This window comes from Herpailurus yagouaroundi, unplaced genomic scaffold (assembly GCF_014898765.1).
Source record: "Herpailurus yagouaroundi ecotype Mexico unplaced genomic scaffold, PumYag 428, whole genome shotgun sequence".
In the NCBI taxonomy this organism is placed as follows: Eukaryota; Metazoa; Chordata; class Mammalia; order Carnivora; family Felidae; genus Herpailurus; species Herpailurus yagouaroundi.
The window spans coordinates 1,536,960-1,557,657 of NW_024412645.1; the positions used below are offsets into that span (position 1 = coordinate 1,536,960).

Here is a 20,698-nt window from a genome sequence, read left to right on the forward strand (position 1 = left end):
TTTGTACAAAAAAAATGCAAGATATCTCACTATTAATTTTTTAATGAGATAATTATCTTCTTTATGGATCGTGTTTACAGGTGACAAAATGATAATATTTTGGCTACCCTGTGTTAAATAAAGCATTATTAAAATGAGATTTTTTTTAACATGGCTGCTAGAGAATTTGAAGTTACCTTTGTGAGGGTGTCTGGGTGGCTCAGTCGGTTAAGCGTCCCACTCTTGATTTTGGCTCAGGTCACCATCTCATGATTGTGAGATTGAGCCCCGAGAAGGACTCTGCACTGGGTGTGGACACTGCTTAAGATTTTCTCACTCTCTCTGTCTCTCCCCCCACCCTTCTCTCCCTCAAATAAATTAAAAAAAAAAATTAAAGTTACCCATGTGGCTTTCATTATTTATCTACTGGACAGTACTGAACTAATATTTACAAAGCCCTTGGAACAGGCCTGGCCCAAGGGAAATGCCTATAAGTGCTGTTAAGTAAAGGCTTCTCTTTGAAGGCGACTTGTTACTTGTGGCATTTTAAAAATACGACTTTCCCCACTTCTCGGAGACTGGGAAAAGTTGGGAACATATTCCTTGCCTGGGCTTCCTTTTATTGAATGGATTTTGTTGTCTGTTCTGGAAGCATATGGCATATATAACGTGGTCTCATCTTTGCCAAATTGTTCCATGGTATTTTTTTTTTCTGTGTCATTATAAACTCTTCATCAACCACATTAAGCACTGTGGTTTCTGGAAAAATTGTTTCCAATTTTCCTATTAACAATGCACACATAACTTTAAGTTGAAAATCCTTTCTGTTGGGCACCTGGGTGGCTCAGTCATTTAAGCGTCTGACTTCAGCTCTGGTCATGATCTCACAGTTTGTGGGTTCGAGCCCCATGTCGGGCTCTGGGCAGACAGCCCAGAGCCTGGAGCCAGCTTCAGATTCTGTCTCCCTCTCTCTCTGCCCCTCCCCCACTCTCTGTCTCTTTGTCTCTCAAAAATAAACAAACATTAAAAAAACTTAAAAAAAAAAAAGAAAATCCTTTCTGTTAGTTAGGATTGTTATTGGACAAAGTGGTAAACTATTGAAGGATCCAATGCATATTGTCAGGTCATTTTCTAGAAAAGCTGAATTAATTACCAGTCCTGCCAGCAATGTATACATATCTCCATTTCACCAGCTTCTTCCTTTATTTTTCTTTTTAATTTAATGTTTATTTATTTTTTAGAGAGAGAGAGAGAGAGAGTGTGTGAGCGGGGAATGGGCAGAGAGAGAAGGAGACACAAAATCCGAAGCAGGCTCCAGGCTCCAAGTTGTCAGCACAGAACCTGGCCAGGGCTTGAACCCACGAACCGTGAGATCATGACCTGAGCTGAAGTCCAGAACTTAACCGACTGAGCCACCCACGTGCCCCCAGCTTCTTCCTTTATTATCAGATTATTTAAAAAAAAGATGGGTGTGTGTGTGTGTGTGTGTGTGTGTGTGTGTGTGTCATTTGGTTTGTTCTGAGGCTGATTTAGCCAGGGGAAAAAAAGTATCTCATTGCTTGTATACCCATTTCTTTGATGACCTGGAATTTGAGCATTTATCCATTTGATTATTTCCCCTGTGCATTTCCTCTTCTGACAGTGTGTTGAGTCCTTTGTCCATTTCTTAGTGCCTTCCTATTTTTCTTATTAATTTACATGGATTCTTTATAAAAATATCAATTTTTGTATATTGTTTTTACAAATTCACATTAGCAAATGCTGACCTAGTTGTGTGTCTTGTTTAACAGATTTTTGCATTTGTATGTAGTCAAATCGACTGTCCCCTTTGTGATTTCTGTCATTGCTTTTAAATTAAAAAAAATAATGTTTATTTATTACTTTGAGAGAGAGAGAAAGACAGCATGAGCAGGGGAGGGGCAGAGAGAGAGACACACACACATAATCCAAAGCAGGCTCCAGGCTCTGGGCTGTCAGCACAGAAGCTGAAGCAGGGCTCAAACCCACAAACTGTGAGATCATGACCTGAGCCAAAGCCAGCCACTTAATCAACTGAGCCACCCTGGCACCCCTCTCATTGCTTTTATTTTTTTTAAAATTTTTTTTTTCTTAAGTTTATTTATTTTTGAGACAGAGAGAGACAGAGCATGAACAGGGGAGAGAGAGAGGGAGACACAGAATCGGAAGCAGGCTCCAGGCTCTGAGCCATCAGCCCAGAGCCTGACGCGGGGCTCGAACTCATGGACCGCAAGATCGTGACCTGAGCTGAAGTCGGACGCTTAACCGACTGAGCCACCCAGGCGCCCCTGTCATTGCTTTTAAACAAAGACCATGCCCTTCCAGAGATGGGCTGTCAGTTTCACTTTCTTTTAGCTTTTTACAATTTTGTTTTTTTCTATTTGGGCGGAGAGGGAAGGGCAGAGAGAGAGAGAGAGAGAGAGAGAGAGAGAGAGAGAGAATCCCAAGCAGGCTCCATGCTCAGCACAGAGCCCACAATGGGGCTCAATCCCACCACCCTGAGATCATGACTTAAGCCAAAATCATGAGTCAGACGCTCAACTGATTAAGCCACCCAGGCTACAATTTTTTTTTTTAATTAAGATTTTAAATCCCTCTAGGGCAGTGCTGTCCAAATGAAATAGAATGCAAGTCACAAATGTGAGCCACACATGCAATTGAAAATTTTCTGGTAGCCACATTTTTTTAAAACCTAAAAAGAAAAGAGCACAGAGGATTTTTAGTGAAAATAGTAAAAGTATTCCGTATGGTACCACAATGGTAAATATATGTCACTACATATTTGTCCAAACCCACAGAATGTACAGCACCAGAAGTAAGCCCTAATGTAAACTGTGGACTTTGGGTGATAATGATGTGTCAGTATAGGCTTATCAGTTGTAACAAATGTCCCACCCTGGTAGAGACTGTCCATAGTGGCAGAGGCTGTGCGTGTGGTGGGGAGAACAGAATATATGAGACGTCTCTATACTTTCCACTCAATTTTGCTGTAAATCTAAAACTGCCCTAAAAAATAAAACTTATTCATTTAAAAAAATTCTAAATTATAAAAAATATTTTAAAGAAACAGATGAAATCAATTTTAATAATATATCTTATTTATCCCAATATTTCAAAAAAATTATTCCAATATTATAATCAATGTAAGAAATTAATTAATGAAATCTTTCATTCTGGGGGTGTTAAGTCTTCAAAATTTAACGTGTATTTTACACTTACGGCACATCTCTATTCCACGAGAGTGACGAGCCAAGGTCCCAATACTTAACAGCCCCATGTGGCTCATGGCAACCAGATTGGTCAGTACAGGTCTAGAACTTGGTTCAGCCTCGAGGGAGGGCAGAGGGAGAAAGGTTCTGGTGGCTTGATTTACCTCCTCCTTCAGTTTCCACCTGCTCCTCTCTTGAAAATTCCTGCCCAGCCAAGCTGTTTTCTCACCTTTTCCATGACCTTTGCCTGGTTCCTGGATGCCATCCTGGCCACCTGTGTCAGCCGCCTCCCACCCTTGGCCTCCTGACTCCTCCATCACCCCACCCGGGGCTTCCAGCCATCCACTGCCACCTCCCATTCGCCAGCCTTCAGGCTGTAGATCTTACCCAGGGGCTCACCAGCGTGGGGCCGTCCCAGAATTTCCACCTCTGCAGCTCCCTGCTCTGGTGAACGCATCAATAATAATAATGATGATACAATATTCCTGCACACTGACTGGTGGTGCAATGCCAGGCTAACCCCTGGCGGATCATCGTATCTAATCCTCCTGACCATCTTGAAGGCTGGAACCATTTGGCACATAAAGGCTTCTATCAGCCAGTGAACACAGACAGGGCCCACACAGCCTGTGTTCAAGGCCAGGGGAGGGAGGATGGCGTCCCTCAGGGCAGAAGGTCCTGGGGATCACCTAGAGCGTTGAGCCAGGTTTATAGAAGGTCCCTCCATATTGCGGGGGGGGGGGGGGGCCGCCGGATCTAGGTGTGTTCCCCAGAACTTGCCCACATGTTCTTTATGCCTGCCCCCCTTCCCCTACCACGCAGGAACCTGTGGAAGCCTTGGGATGAGGACACCTGGAGGTGGTGACACCTACAGCCCTCCCCTGGAGTCTGCGCTCCGGGAACCCTCTGGAGCCGGTCACCTCCCAGCCCCGGGTAGGGTGAGTCCTGGCCACCGCCGCCAAACAAGCCGAGGGGAGGGGAGAACTGAGCGGGGCGGGGCAGGGCTGGTCTTCTCCCGTCCGGGCGGGACCAACATCTGATCGGCGGGGCAAAACCAGGCGGCAGCTAGGCCAGGCTGCGGGCCGAAGACTCCAGACACACCAGCGCCCCGCGACCCCCTGCACCCACGGGCACCATGAGCGGCCGAGTCGGGGACCTGAGCCCCCAGCAGCAGGAGGCGCTGGCCAGGGTGAGGGGCTTAGAGGGTGGGAAGGCTTCGGGAGGGGGCGAGCTGCCTGATGCTGCCCACCAGGTCTGGAACCCCCATTGTTCCAGAAAAGGGACCCAAGAGAGCGCCCGCCCCCTTCGGGACGCAGTTGCTGAGGCGGCCTTATGCGGGACAGCACACTTGAGCCCTTCCCTGGGCTACCCGCGCGGGGTTATCCGGCTTTGCACTCCTGCCCTCTCCGGACCCCGGGCTTTGGCCCTTGTCCCCTGGTTGTGGGGGTAGGGTGGTGCTGCCATTCCTCTGGGCAGTCTGGGACAGACAGACTAGCAGATCTCCTGCCGGAATCGCAACATTTGTTTGGTTTCTTTTTGTGCCTTTCTGGCTCCCCGGGGGTCCAAGGCTTCTTCCTATTGTCAATGTTTTCATTAAACAGGAATGGGCCAGCTTTGGTGACAGTCCTGCAGGCTGCAGCTGAGAGTGTCACCCCATGGGGAAAGAGGAGCATATTCAGGTCTTAGGTGCCACAGCATTAATTTGGTTTGCAGATGGCAAGGCCTAGAAACTGTGACTTCGGGTTAGGGGAGTGAGGGTTACAGGCCTGGTTCACACTTTGGACAGCTTCAGACTTGTGGAGAATAGTTTCTTTTGTGACTCCCACCGTGGGAAGGGTCCGCCAGGGAAGAATGAGGATCCCTGATGAAGGAGGGGAATCCTGGGTGAATTCCTAACAAAGTAAAGAAGGGTCCCAGGTGAAGAGTGGGGTCCCTGAGGGAATTGCCAGGTCAAGGAGGAGGTGCCAGGAGCTGAGGGTCCTTAGCTGAAGGAGGTGTCCCCAGGTGAAGGAGGAGGGGGAGTCCCCTGGTTAGCCCTCTCCCTCCCCACTGGCAATGACCTCAAGGAAGCCCCAGCCACTAGGCTCATGGGAAGGGCTGGACACCTGGACTTGGGGGTGAATTATGATGGTGATGCTTGTGGGTCAAAGGGCTTTAAGTAATGTAAAACGAGTTTATTCTTATTTTTTCCATTACTTAAAAAAAATGAATGGTAGTTGTTTTACAATTTAGGGAAAAGGGAAAAGTAGGATAAAGAAGAAGTCACCCATGGTCCCAGAGGTCTAGACAACCATACCTAGGAGCGTTTCCTTCCAGCTTTTTCTGAAGCCTGGTTTTTACCACCTTTGGTCGCACTGCCAGAGGCTACTTTCTCCCTATGGCATCTTTGTTAAGATAGTGTTTTCTTCAAGTTACTCGAAACCCTCTCCAGCACCTGCTTAGTGGCTTTCTCTCTTACTTGATGTGCTTTCCAAAGATGGAGTGGCGTTGGGATTGGAAACTGTGGAGTCCTCCTAGCCTTATAGCTCCCCCACTCTGTCCCTGGGGAAGACCCTCCACCGCCAGCCTCAGTGTCCTCATCCACAAAGCAGGGATGTGACATTTGCTCCTCCTGCCCTAGGGCACATCCTGAGGTTCAAAGGGGGGACTCTGGTAATCTGGAAGGGCGGAGGGGTGCAGAGTTACTGTTTCTCGGTTATTGTTACTGCCTTTGCTCCCACTAAAAAACCTCCTCGAAGCCCAGAGGTTGCAGTTGATCAATGTGCAAGAACCTCCATTCCAGGAGCCTGGAGGTGGACTGGGGGTGATGATAGCACGTGCTGTCATTCATGTGACTTGTTAACACTGGAGATGTTTAATCCTATTATTCGCTTTTAATTATGTGAGCAATACATGAATACATTCTTATTTGAAACATCATCCATGAAGCTAAAGGAGGTTTGGTGGATGGCTGTCCAGCTAGCTTCCTGTGGCGTTGCTAGCATTGGCTTCTAATCCCAAATTCCCATGCACGGGTCCCCCTGCAAACCCGCTCCTCCAGGACTTGCCTTCAGCTCCCTTAGTCCCCATGGAAGTGAGGTCTCTTCTCCGTCCCAGACCTGAGCCTCAGTCCCGTGCCCAAACTTTCAGTGGCTTCCCCAAACTTTGTCGGTAGGAAGAAGCTCTGGCAGCAGGTCAGCCCCCCTCTTTCTCCAGCCTCCATGGCGCCTGATGAGGCATCCCTGGCTTCTATTTCAGTTCCTCCCTGCTGACCTTTGCCTGGGGTTGTTTCCACAAAGACTCCACTGTCCAGAGCTCCGGGCAGCCCAAGTTTGCTGAGTGCCCACATTTTTTTGGCACCTGTTGCAAGCCAGGACTGACACTAAGTGCTTTACCTGTGCACACTCCTTTGATTAGCACGAGTTTATCTTTATCTCCACTTCACAGATGAGGAAATTGAGGCTCGGAGTGGTTAAGTAACTTGCTTCCAAATTTAGACCCTCGAGATACGGTATATCGAGGGCAAGGTTCCTACGATGTTCTGGTTTGCTCACATCAGCTTCTCCAGGGATCTTTCTGAAAATAGGGATGGCAGGGCTCTACCTCAGACCTCTAGAATGAGGATCTTGGGGAGGTGTAGAACCTTCAAAGTTTGAGAAGGACCCAACTCTTCCTGCCATGGTGGGCTGAGGGGTGCCCCATTCTCAGGTGGCAAAAAGGTCCAGGCAACTGCTGCTAGCTGTGCAGGGTCCCCCACCCTGCAGGGTCCCTGGACAGGACTGACTGGCAGACTGAGTTTGGGAAGGGTCAGGGATGGGGCGGGGAGCACAGGGGTCATGGGAGCCCCTTTGACCATTGTATCTCCCCCTCAGTTCCAGGACAACCTCCAGGACCTGCTGCCCACCCTGCCCAATGCTGACGAATACTTCCTCCTGCGCTGGCTCCGAGGTGAGGCTGGCGGCGTCAGGGGGCAGAGAGGGAGAGAGGGCAGAAGGGTTTCAGGAAAGTGGGTGGGGCTTTGGGAGACAGTGGAGAACGTAGGCCCTGGAATCAGCCTGCTTTGGACTGGAGTCTGAGCTCCCCTCCAAATCAGCATGGCATAAAAAACCCATTGAGCCTCAGTTTCTTCATCTGTAAAGTGGGGATGGGGCTACCTCCCTGAGCATTGTTGTCAGTGTCAAATGCCAGGCACTGGGTGGGCATATGGTCCAGGTGAGGTTAGAGTTCACACCTGGGAAGTTCTCAGGATGACTGGCCTGGCCAGGCCTTTGAGTCTGATAACCTTGAATATACTCTGCATGACTTGCCTTTGGGTCTGTCTCCAGTTCCTTGAAGACAGGCCTGTGTCATCCCCCTGGGGAACCTGGAAACTGAGCAGGTGCCCGGCAAACACTTCAGGAAGTCGATGCAGTTAAAGGTAGAGAAGCAGTTTCTTCTAGGAATTGCCACAGTGGTGTAAACTTAGAATAACAGAAACCTTAGGGAAAAATTCGTTTCAACTCAACACACCCCATGGGATGGATTTTGAACTTGAAATGGGAGAGAAGTCAGAAGCGGGGCTGGAAAGTGCACACACAGTGTGGTGATAATAACCAGCCTTGGACTCAGGCACACATGCTATTGAATCCCAGCTCTGCCCCGTGCTAGCAGTGTGCCTATGGCAATTACCCACTGTGTCTCAGTCTTACTTTTCTCTTCTGGGTAATGGGTGTAAAACTGCTTCCCACCTTCAAGACGCCGTGAGTCAGATATGAGGTCAGGGGCGTGCACAGCGCCTGCACAGAGGAAACCCTCCCTCCCTCCTGTTCTGTTCTGTTTGGTTACTTTTTAAAATTACCATTTTCTACAAACTTTATTTTTTAGGTTGGTTTGGATTTACAGAAATGTTGCGAAGATAGTACAGGAAGCCCCCATATATGCTGCACCCAGTTTCCCCTATCAACATTTTTCATTCCTATTTCATTCATTTTTCATTTGTTACAATTAATGAGCCAATATTTTTTTTAATGTTTTTATTTTATTTTTGAGAAAGAGACAGAGTGTGAGCAGGGGAGGGGCAGAGAGAGAGGGAGACACAGAATCTGAAGCAGGCTCCAGGCTCTGAGCTGTCAGCCCAGAGCCTGACACGGGCTTGAACCCATGGGCTGTGAGATCGTGACCTGAGCTGACATCGGACACTTAACTGACTGAGCCACCCAGGTGCCCCTTAATGAACCAATATTGATACGTGACTATTAACTAAAATCTCTACTTTACTTAGATTTCCTGAGTTTTTCTGTTCCAGGATCCCATCTAGGATGCCACATTAAACTTGTTAGGCGCTCTCGGCTGTGGCAATTTCTATTCTGTTTTTGACAAGTTATGTCCATGTCTTTCTCTTCGGCTAAAGAAGGAGTGAGGACAGTAGATTCCTTTTTTTTTAATTAAAAAAAAAAAACTAATTGAGAATCTCTGGGATGGTAGTTATTGCCTCCCGACCTACAGGGAGGAACCAACACTGTAGGAAATCGCTCAGAAATCACACAATCCCAACATCTCTAGCTAACACAGGAAGGAGCAAAATCATTTCTCTGAAAATTGGTCAGGCTTTGTTCATCCAAGAAGGGTCGGGAGGACAGATGCAAAAGGGACCATCACATGATACTGGGGGTGAGATGGGGGTATGTTGGACCCCAAGCTAGCTTCTCAAAAACCAGGGGAGAAATAGATCCACTTCTTCTCTGGGGGTGGAGTTCCTGGTCACCAAGGGAGTTTCTTACCCTTGATGAGGCTGTCGCTGCCTCAGGGAAAACTTTCATTCTGTAGGTTCAAGACAAGGTTGTCAGCAGTGAGATAGATTATGGTTCTGTGATGTGGCAATCGTCTTGGAGATGTTCTGAGCTGCCTGGATCGTGTGAAGTTTGATATAGCAGGGTTCTTGCTCAGGGCTTCTCCAAGGTGAGCAGGGTGGGGTTAAGGGTTCACACAAGGCCCGGTCTCAACGCCTGACCCCATCCTTACTCCTCTAGCCCTTCTCTGGGCTGTCAGATCCAAGTGGTGCTCAGATGGCTCGTGCCTAGTCCCACCTTGGCCCCCAGACAGTAGATTTCTTGAAGCCCCTTGATACAGCATCAGACCTCTCTCCTCCTTTGGAGTCTTTCTGGGGTTAAAAACCAACTTTTCAGGTAGCTGGTGTGTCCTTGAGAAAGGAGTGAAGTCACAGACCCTGTAGGCTGCTGGGTCACGGGAAAGGAAAACGACTTAAGGAAAAGCACACCTAAGGACACCAGGTGTCCTGATGCCTCCCATTGTCTGTTGTGGCAGACCTGCTGATGTGGCCCTGTCCCCTTCAACTTCACCTCTGTAGCCACTTCCTGCCTCACTAGCTCAAGACCCAGGCAACAGGGAGAGTGATCACTGGGGCTGAACTTGGAACCTTCCCCCTCAGTCCAGACACAGAGAACCCTCTCTCTGAAGTCGCTTCCCTTTGTTTTCTTTATCTCCATTCCATGACCGTGTCCATCTCTCCCACTCAGATGCCAGCCCCATGAGGGCAGGGACTGTGCCTGCCATATACCTCCAGCCTGACACATAGTAGGTGCTACTAAAAAAGTTGTGAGGGTCCATCAACAGCACCCAAACCACTTTCTATAGAACAAGAAAACACCCTGGTTCTCAGTAAAAAAAATCTATAGAAAAAGCTAATAAATATTAAAGGGGCACCTGGGTGGCTCAGTTGGTTAAATGTCCGACTTCGGCTCAGGTCATGATCTCGCAGTTCGTGAGTTCGAGCCCTGCATTGGACTCTGTGCTGACAGCTCAGAGCCTGGAGCCTGCTTCGGATTCTGTGTCTCCCTCTCTCTCTGCCCCTCCCCCACTCATGCTCGCTCGCTCTCTCTCTCTCTCTCTCTCTGAAAAATAAACGTTAAAAAAAGTTTAAAAATAAAAAAGTAAAAAAAAGTAAAAAGCCAATAAATATTAAAGACACGTAAGTGGTACTAAAAAGCTTTCCTCCTTCCAAAACTCAGACCCCAATGGCTTTACAGGTGAATTTTTCCAAAGTTTTAAGACTAGCTAATACCTACTTTTATAAATTGTTTGAGTTGCTTTAAAATATATAAAAAATTGAAAGTTGGGACACATGGGTGGCTCAGTCAGTTAAGCCTCCAACTCTTAATTTTGGCTCAGGTCATGATCTCACAGTTGTGAGATCAAGCCCTGCATGGGGCTCTATGCTGGGTGGTGGAGTCTGCTTAAGATTCTCTCCTTTCTCTCTCTCTCTCTCCTTCTGTTCCTCCCCTGCTCGCATGCACTATCTCTCTCTCTCTCTCTCTCTCTGTCTCAAAAAAAAAAAAAAAAGTGAAAGTTACTTTATGAGGCTTGAGTAAGTTTGATTCCAAAATGAGATCAGGACAATAAAAGACAATTCTAGGCTTGTTTCACTTATTAATGTAGATGTAAGGAAATCTAAGTAAAACATTACATAATAGAATCCGATAGGGTATTAAAATTACACAGCATGGTGAAGGGGAGTTTATCTTAGGTATGCAGGAAGAATTCAACTTTAGAAAATCTATCAGTGTCATTGCACACATTAATAGAATTAAAAATGAGAATGATGTGGCTATCTTAATGCAGGAAAAACATTTGAAAAGGTTCAAATCCTATTTATAATATAAAAACAAAATAAAAGTCTTACCAAACTAGAAATAGAAGGGAATTTCCTTGGCTTGGCTTGGTAATGCTTATGTAGCAAAACTCTTACAATACATGCTATGCTTAAGTAGAAGGTTTAGATTCGTTTTCTTTAAAATCAGGAACAAGGAGGCACACCTGGGTGGCTCAGTCGGTTTAGCATCCAGCTTCAGCTCAGGTCATGATCTCATGGTTTGTGGGTTTAGGCCTCACACTGGGTTCACTACTATCAGCACGAGTCCACTTCGGATCCTCTGTCCATTCTCTCTTTGCCCCTCCCATTCTCGTGCTCTCTCTCTCAAAAATAAATAAAACATTTAAAAATAGATAGATAGATAAATAAAATCAGGAACAAGGAAAGGACGTCAAACAACATTACAGTTTAAATAGAACTAGACCCTTGCCAATGTTATAAGGAAAGAAAAAAAGTAATCAGTGGTGTAAAGACTAGAAGGGAGGAGTTAAATTTCTTTTCTAAATTTAGAAATTTTGTTTTTAAAATAAAGCACCACATTTTCAATTAAAATGAATTTATTTCTTCAAAAGAAGTAGTCACAACAATAGTTTCTATTTACTAAGAAGTTACTGGGAGCCAGGTAATGTGCCAAGCACTTTACATGTTTTATCTCATGTCATCCTTTGAATACCTGAAAAAGATACTATTCCTGTTTAGCAGATTAAAAAACTAAGAGTCAGAGAAGGTAAGTGAGTTGCTCAATGTTGCACAGCAAATAAAAGGACAAAACTAGAATTCAGACCCAAGTCTGTCTGACTCCAAAGTCCATGCTCCTCACTAGCCTTAACACTGAGGAGGTCTGTGCTCCCATGGGGACGTCAAATATTACAGGTTAGATCAGCCTCTGGAATGAACAGTTTAAAAATTCCGGGATACTGAAATCAAGGGCCTCCAACATCTTCTACAGGATTAAAGATCCTTGCTTTTATTTATTTATTTATTTATTTATTTATTTAATGTTTTATTTATTTTTGAGAGAGATGGAGACAGAATGTGAATGGGTTATGGGCAGAGAGAGAGGGAGACACAGAAGCAGAAGCAGGCTCCAGGCTCCGAGCTGTCAGCACAGAGCCCAACGTGGGGCTCGAACTCACGAGCTGTGAGATCATGACCTGAGCTGAAGTCGGACGCTCAACGGACTGAGCCACCCAGGCACCCCAAAGATCCTTGCTTTTAAAAATAATGTCTAGGGGGCTCCTGGGTGGCTCAGTCAGTTGAGCATCCAACTTTGGCTTAAGTCATGATCTCACAGCTCATGAGTTCAAGCCCCGCGTCGGGCTCTGTGCTGACAGCTCGGAGCCTGGAGCCTGCTTCGGATTCTGTGTCTCCCTTCTCTCTGCCCCTAACCCATTCGCATTCTGTTTCTATCTCTCTCAAAAATAAATAAATATTTAAAAAAATTAAAAATAATGTGTAGACCCCCAGTGTATTCTCGGGATGTCATGAAAGGCTCAGGCACCCCCACTATTTCCTCATGAGTTTTCAGGAAACTGTGAGTTCTAGTCCGGCCTCAAGCCTCCGCTTACCTTGGCTCTTCTTGCAGCTCGGAACTTTGACCTGCAGAAATCTGAGGACATGCTCCGGAAGGTGAGGCCCCATACTCATGAGTGTCCTGCCTCCCACACACTGTACCCCAGGAATCATCGACAAAGGGTGGGGACTCTTGTCCTGTCCTGTTCTCATGTGTTTCCTCCCTTCCTCCTTGGATCCTTTTATGCATCAGACCTGGGTCTCCCACAGCCCTCCTCCTGGCATTGCCATTCCCGGTTCTGTGAGTAGAGCCTGGGGATGCTCTTGCAGGGTCTTGGGGCTGTAGGCAGAGGGACTTGGCCTGATGCCCTCAGGTGCCCTCAAGACCTTTGTAGCAGGCAGTCCTCAGGTCCTGCAATTTCTCTGCAGCACATAGAATTCCGGAAGCAACAGGACCTGGACAACATCCTCACATGGCAGCCTCCAGAGGTGAGCCCCATGCAGCACCCCCAAGACAGGCAGATGTCCCTCAGACCTCCTCACATCCAGCCATCTGATGGAGCAGGGACATGGCCTGGTAGACTGGTTTGAGTTAAGATCTCACCCCCGTGCCCAGGTGATCCAGCTGTACGACTCTGGTGGTCTGAGCGGCTATGACCCTGAAGGCTGCCCCGTGTGGTTCGACATCATTGGGACCCTTGACCCCAAGGGTCTTCTCCTGTCGGCCTCCAAGGAAGAGCTGATCCGGAAGCGCATCAAGATCTGTGAGCTGCTTTTGCGGGAGTGTGAGCTGCAGAGTCTAAAGGTAAGTGACTGGGTCTAGGATGGGAAGCATATGGTGGACCCGATCTGTCTAAAGGGTGGCACCAGGACCAGGTAGGAAGGACACCCTGTCTCTGCTTTTCCCCAGGCCTGAGCACTCTGGGCCTTGGGGGAACGTGGCTTCTCCCAAAGTTACCCATCCATGAGCATCTAACATGTGCGTGGCACTCTCTGCTGGCAGGTGCCAAGGAACACCAAAGCCCTTTCCCCTCTGACCTTGGGTGAGAGGTTGACCTTGGGTGCAGTGAATGCTCTAGCTCTCTTCCCTGGGAACTCTAGAACAGTGGATGGTCAGCTTTGCCTATGGAAAAGATGTTCCCAGTTGTAAACTGCATAACTATAACACCTGACGGGGGAGACATTGCTTTGGGTATCCCCAAGAACAGTGACCCTTGAAACTTGGTGCATCCTTTGTGGATCCCTAGAAGCTAATATGGAATTACTACAGAAAAAAATATTGAGTTCTGTGGGGCATTGGGATTCCAAGCCAAGAAGGACCCACACCCACCTGTGCAGATCTTCTCTTTGCCCTGGCTCTGTGTTTCCCGGTTCATACCCTTCAGAATGAATCCAATGCCAAGCATGATCTGTTGGCCTTGAGTCTAAGTGTCTACATGAGCCTAAGAAGAACACTGGCAGGGAGCTGTGATGTCACTGTGGGATGAGTTGCCTAATGACGAGGACCGGGCGTGCATCCCCAGTGTCTGTCATGGTGTCAGACACAAAGTAGGCCCTCTGCACAAAGATGTGTGGCAAGCCTAAGAAAATTGCAAAGCACCCTATTCAGTGCCTAGTTTGAACAGATGTGTGTCTTTCGAACAACGTGGCTGACCTTATGGGGTCACAACAGTATCTTCTACTTCGTGGGCGTTTCCAGTTGGAGCTGATAATTGTGGTGATGATGATACTAGTAATAACATCTGCTGATATTTACCAGGGACCAGCGTGTGTCAGGCACGGGGCTCTTTGTGAGTTATCTCACTGAATCTTCACAGAAATTCCGTCAGAACCTGGAACTATCCCCCCTTCACAGAGGAAAAAAACAAGGCTCAGAGCGCTTAAAAACCCACCCAAGGCCACACAGCCTGCCAGCAGTGTAGCTCTGGTTTGACACACCATGGGACTGCAGACACTGTGCTATTGTACGTGAAGATGCCCAATGAGCGATGAGTGATATCTTTAATTCTACAGTTAACTAATTCCAGGCAATCGTGTTGAGCAAACAGTGGGATAAAGGAGACTGTGCAGTGCTCAGATGCAGTATCTTCTTAGATCCTGGGTGGGCTCTGTTTAGAAAACGCTGTGGGCAATTGGGGTTGAGGGTAGCTGGAGGGTGGGAGCAGTGAGTTCCAGGTCTCCCTGACCAGGACCTCCTGGCTGGAGTTATTGTCTGACCTATGTATCTGTGCTGTCCCATGTAGCTGGGCAGGAAGATCGAGATGGTACTGATGGTGTTTGACTTGGAGGGGTTCGGCCTAAAACACCTGTGGAAGCCAGCTGTAGAGATCTACCAGCAGGTAGGTAGGCAGCTGGCTCGAGGCTAACGGGGAGCCACTCTCCACACCAGCTTCCCATCCATGGAGGAGGAATTGGCCCCCCAGAGGCCCCCAGAGCAGCCAGAGAAGCTGGCCTGGGGTTTCCCCCTCCAAGGAGAAAGAGGAGCACGAACATCACAGAGAACGAAGTACATCTCATGGGGGAAGTGGATGGCCGGGGGCGTGGGGGTTGGCATGGGCTCTGGTCTCAGCAGGATTAGAAGCCACCAAGTCCAGGCATAGAGTGTGCTGGAGTGTGACCTTGACGAGACTTTTCTTGCCACAGTTTTTTGCCATCCTGGAAGCAAATTATCCTGGGACGCTGAAGAATTTAATTGTCATTCGAGGTGAGCCCATAATGGGAATGACTCTTTGGGGAAGGGGGAAGGGGAAGAGGGGGGAACAGTGGACAAATCACCCAGTACAGGGTTTCTCAAGCCATGCTTTGAGAAGGTCAGGTTTTTGTTTTTTGTTTTTTCAGTCAGCCTTTCACAGACCGATACTTTTGGAGTATACAAACTCATGCTCTGGTGCGTGGCAGCAAATATCAAATAAGTTCTGTTTCTAAATGTACACCCTTATTTTCTTTACCTCTCTGGGTGTGGATTGGTGGCAACAGACAGTTCGTGGATCACACTGGTTGACAGACGTGCGCTGAGTGGGCGTGTTCCCTGTCTGTGATGGTTGTAGAGTGAGGGGGCCACCATGTGTGTCCTGGGGTCAGATGATCTGCTTTCCAATCTAGCTAGCTCTGTGATTTTGATCAAGTCTACTTAACCTTACTGAGCCTCAGTTTTCCCAACCCGTAAAATAGGGGTGCAGTGGCACCTCCCTGTAGGGCAGCTGTGAGTTTAAATGAGACACTTTATGGAGGAGTCACACAGAGTCTGGCCCATAGAAAGCACCCAGTAAGTATAAGTAATTCAAGTGGGACGTGAGGTCTAACGCAGATGCCACATCAACTTGTACCCCAGAGAATTCCAAGACAACTTGGGAAAACTGTGAGTGTGGAAAAAAAAAGAGTCACCATTGGGAAATCCACATTATTGGCACCCTCCAACTGGGTAGGGGAGGCACCCATTTATTGAGAGCCAGACACTATGCCAAGTGTTATGCATACATTGGTTAAATTTCTCCATTTTCTAGTTAATAGCACTAAGACTCAGAGAGGGTGAGTAACTAGCTGAAGGTCACACAGCAGGAAATAGCAGAATCTAGATCTATCCAACCCCTGTCCAGCTTATGCTCTTGGCCATGACTATACCTCCAAGTCCTCTAGCCCAGCTTCCCAAAGGAGCTTCATGTGTTTCAGCCCCCAAGCTCTTCCCTGTGGCCTTCAACTTGGTCAAGATGTTCATGAGTGAGGAAACACAAAGGAAGATAGTGATTCTGGGAGGTGAGTGACCTGGTGTCCTGGCTGTACCTGTCTCCGCATCTACCAGAGAAGCAGAGGTCAATGTGAAAGGCCCCATTTCTCCCTGGCTCATCCTCTTTACTCAGGTACTGACTTTGGCCTGGCCCCTGCTGGCCTTTGCACACTCAGGTGATATTTCAGCCCGAGACCCCAGCCTGAGTGGCCATATAAAGCATTTGGGTGTTCTCTGCAGTAGGTGCATAGGGGAGCAAGCCAAGGTCACATCAGGTTTCCTCCCTGGACTTGGCTCCTCTCCCTTCTGTTGAGCATCCCTGATTTCCCCACAGCTCCCCCCCACCACCTTACTCCCACAGGCAACTGGAAGCAGGAGCTGCCAAAGTTCATCAGCCCTGAGCAGCTGCCCATGGAGTTTGGGGGGACCATGACTGATCCTGATGGCAACCCCAAGTGTCTGACCAAGGTACCGGGTGCCCAGAGGGTGAGAAGGGAGGGCTGATGGCTGGGGTCAGTGCTCACTCAGCAGCCCTCACCCACAGATCAACTATGGGGGTGAGGTGCCCAAGAGCTACTACCTGCGCAACCAGGTGAGGATGCAGTATGAGCACAAGATGACCGTGGCCCGAGGCTCCTTCGTGCAGGTGGAGAACGAAATCCTGTTCCCGGGCTGTGTGCTCAGGTAGGGATGGCGGCCACTCCACACCTGGGCCCAGCTGGGAGCGGCCCCGGAGCCTCAGCTGGTGGTCATTAGTAGGGCCCTGTCCCCTGCAGGTGGCAGTTCGCATCACATGGGGCAGACATCGGCTTCGGGGTTTTCCAGAAGACCAAGACGTGTGAGCGGAAGCGGGCAGGGGAGATGGTGGAGGTGCTCCCCATCCGGCGCTACAAAGCCCACCTGGTACCTGAGGACGGGAGCCTCACCTGCCTCAAACCCGGAGTCTGTAAGAGCTGTAGGATTCATTGGAATCTGTTTTCCTCCTTCTGGCAGAGAAATGAGCTGATATCTCTTGCCAGGCTGTCCTGTTTGCCCTCTATTTCTGGCTCTCGGGGAGGGTGTGGGGGTTTGTGTGAGCTCCTAGATCCCGTGGTTGCCCGGGGAATTGGCTTCAGGGTGTTGGATCTGGTGAGTGGCCCCTGGGTGTGGGTACAAAGGCAGAGATGCATTTTGGAAAGTGGGATGCATAGCCCAGAACCATAAACTCAACTCCCGGGAAGCCCTTACACAGCACTCAACAAGCTAAGAGACAGATAAGTAAACAGCCGTGCGCTTAGCTTCCGGGGTCCCAGCCTGCCCAGGAGCATAAGCAGACCCACTGTGGGAGTCCCAAAGAGATGATTCTTCCATGTGCTTATCCTTCATTCTCAGGCCACCCAGGCCAGATGAACATTCCCCAGGAACCGTGCTGACCTCCCGCCTCAATCAGCAACAGAGCTAGGAGAAGGGGAACCCAAGGTTGAGGAGCACAGGTTTTACTAATGCTTTGGTTTAATACATACCTAGTTCACCTTTGTGGAAAGGGAGAATTAGAAGGGTGGAGCCCAAGAAATCTGGATGACTTACCACCTCCCAGAGTTCACTCTGCATCTTGGCGTTGAAGGGAATGCCTTCTTTGAAAGGCGAGACGGAAAAGTGGCTTAAGGAGCTCAGCCCCCTCCTCTGGCGAGAGCAGGGCTCCTCTCTGGGTTGGAGCATCAGGATAAGGGAATCCTAGTCCCTCCCTTCCCTAGCTCGGCACTCATTAGATAGTTCCATCAACCTCTGTAGGCCTCAGCTTCCCCATCCTTAAAATGGGGGTGATAGTACCTTCTGTGGGGCTGCTTTGAGGATTCAGACAGCTGTGAGTGCAGATGTGATGCCTGGTGCATAGAAGGGGTTGGTGCGTGCCGGCTGGTTATTATTATTCCGTTAGTTAGCACAAGGAGATGGTCCTGAGCAGTGGGCTGGGGGCTGGGGGCTGGGTCGTGGCTCACCCTCCAACACCCACAGCCCTGGGCCCATTCTCAAGGGCACCAGGCGTGCAGATGAGTTGGGTTTACTTCGCCTGACGACTTCTCCGTCCTTGCAGATGTACTGCGCTTCGACAACACCTACAGCCTGATACACACCAAGAAGGTCAGCTACACTGTGGAGGTGCTGCTCCCAGACAAGACCTCTGAAGAGAAGATTCAGGGTCTTGAGGCAAGGAGACCGTCCCCAGCGCAATGAAGACCCCTGATACCTCTCAGTCCCTGTGCTCTTCAACCCCTTAGTACCCCCTCCCTGTCCCTTTCCCTCCTGAGCAGCGTGGTGTTTGGAGGAGCCACCCCCCTCCCCGCATCACCATCTCGGCTCTTCGTGGGCTCACCTGGCACGGTGGCAGAGCAGGAAGGGGACATCCAGCTCATAGGCCACCTTGAGGATTCAGACAGGCACCTGATCTCCTGTTTGCAGAGACTGAGAATGGGGACGCTGAGGATGAACCAGTAGCCACTGAGGGAGGGTCCTGCCCACAGAAGCTGCCCTTATGTCACTCCTGATGAGGTCCACCGTCTCAGGACTCACCCACACCTAGTGACCCGGCTTGGGGGCGTGTGCATGAGTCCCAGGCCAGGCAGGGAGCACAGCGTCAAGTCTGAAGAGCAGGGAAGCCCCCATCTCTGCATGTGGGGGCTCGACATGGATAGACAAGGCCAGCTGGAGGCAGCTGGGTGGAGGGATGGGACCAGCCGGGTGGTGGAGCTGAGGGTCTTGGTTCTGGCAGGGCACCAAAGCCTCTTCAGAGTCTCCTTACTGCCTTTGGAGGGAAGATCAGAAATGGAGCGTGAGGCCCAGCGGGGATAACCATCAGGAAAAGCCACGCTCAGCCACACAGAGCTAAATGGGTGAAGACTGAGTCTCTCGGAATTCTCAGTGACCCCCGCCTCCTCCTCACCTGCTGTGATCCAGCTGACATTCAGCTTGGGTTCTTTCTGGCTCTGAGTAAGGACCAGGATTGTAGCAGAGCTGGAGTGAGGTGGAACATGCTGGAATAAGGTAGAACGCACCTGGGTGGGGCTGCCATCCCAGGGTACTCATCCCAGACTTGATTTACTTCTTGGAGAAACATCAAGCTTTTCCTCCGTCTTTGTGTGTCACTAGAGGGACAGCTAATGTCTGCCAGCTCCCTACCAACCCACCCCAAATGCGACTCCGTAGCTGGCCAGTGATGGCTTCCATTTCCCAAAGGCTGGCTCTCCTGGTGCCCTACGCCCACAGTCAGGACCGCAGTCCGCTCTTCTGGACAAACCGCACCCAGCAGAGCAGACCTTGCCCGGAATGAGCCAGTGAAGCTGCTGAGTGGTCAGATGTCCCTGTCAAAGGGGATCCTTGCTGCAAAGGATTAACATCCTGGGCATCGAGACCCTTGCCAGAGACCGGAAGCCTCAGCAAACAGCAACATCCAGGTGCTTTGTGAATAAGAACCCGGTTCTAGCCCCCTTCTTGCTCTCAGATTCTGTGATTTCATTTTCACTATTTAATAGAGTTCCTGATTTTCCAGGGCCTCTTCTTCCCAGGTAAGAAAATGATGAGGCTTGTGAAGGTGGGTCTTCAGGTGAGTTCTGTGAGGTCCTTGGGGCCCCAGGCCCGCCCTCTGTGGCAGCCGCATCACCCACGGTTCAGCACATAGTCTGAACAGGGGGCTCTGCTGCTGTGAAAAGCAAACTAACTAAAGGAAATAAAATACGAAAAGCTGGTGCACTGAGGCATTCCTGGCCCAACAGTGTTTGAGGAGTTTGGCAAGAAAAAAACTTTTGTGCCAGCTCCAAGGAGATAGCCTGGGGCTGTCAGGTGAAAATCACAAGACATCCTTGGGTCCAAGTGCCGCTCCTGCATCCCCGATGCAAGAAGCTTTCCCAGCACCCCCACTGTACTGTGTGGCCACCCTCTGTACAGCCTCCCCAGATGCAGAGACACTTGGGTGTTCCAGAGCCATCTTCCCACTGGGCCAGCGGGGGTTGTAAGGTTTCCCCTGACAGGTTTCCCTGGGCCCACCTGTTGTCCTGACTGGGGGCTCACAATGCCTCCCTTCAACCTCACAACCCCGGCCTAAAAACAAGGTGTTCATGGATTTGAACCCTGATCCTTGCTTTTCCAACCACCCACGCTCATTTTCCACCATCAGCACAGCCTCTGGTTTCCTTGTAGGTAGCAGATTGGCTCACACCATGCCCAAGGGTTTAATTTGCACGGGACTGCCTGGGGAGTAGCAAGTCACAGAGGGGTCGGGTTCAGGGAACCAGTGATGAATCTCGGAGCTGGCAGAGTGCACCTCATATTAAGCAGTGAGTACAGTGGTCACCTTCGGAAGTGAGGACAGGACCTCCTATCTGGCAAGGTGGACAGGGGGCATGTCCTCCACAACTCCATCCCTTACTCAATACCATCACTTCTTTACAGAAAAAAAAAAAAAAAAAAAAAAGTAGCCCAGAGAGGGGCTGGCTCACCTAAAATTTGCTTCTTCCTTCCATTCATTCGTCAATGTTTATTGAGTCTGTCCCCAGTGCCCAGGCACTGCAGGCCCTGGGGACACCGGGGATGCTGGGCTTACCCGACTTTGCGAGCAGGAAGCTTGCCTGTATTGAGGGAGGCCAAAATGACTCTGAT

General features: G+C 49.3%; 1 protein-coding gene across 5 annotated transcripts; it reads left to right on the forward strand.

Moving 5' to 3' along the window:
- Window positions 1–3,792: 3,792 nt before the first annotated feature.
- LOC121022588 (SEC14-like protein 4) lies at window positions 3,793–19,800 on the forward strand. 5 transcript variants are annotated; one of them, XM_040463812.1, is made up of 13 exons: window positions 3,793–3,912; window positions 4,029–4,144; window positions 7,058–7,133; window positions 12,419–12,462; window positions 12,775–12,834; window positions 12,962–13,150; window positions 14,589–14,684; window positions 14,989–15,049; window positions 16,015–16,098; window positions 16,431–16,537; window positions 16,614–16,753; window positions 16,846–17,015; window positions 18,141–19,800. In XM_040463812.1, the coding sequence occupies exons 2-13, from the start codon at window positions 4,049–4,051 to the stop codon at window positions 18,278–18,280; spliced, it is 1,263 nt and encodes a 420-aa protein (XP_040319746.1). In that variant the 5' UTR covers window positions 3,793–3,912; window positions 4,029–4,048; the 3' UTR covers window positions 18,281–19,800. The 5 variants fall into 5 exon arrangements, with proteins under 5 accessions (XP_040319746.1, XP_040319751.1, XP_040319748.1 ...); XM_040463817.1 differs by having other exon boundaries at window positions 3,845–3,923; window positions 12,720–12,834; XM_040463814.1 differs by lacking the exon at window positions 3,793–3,912 and adding an exon at window positions 4,265–4,395.
- Window positions 19,801–20,698: the final 898 nt, after the last annotated feature.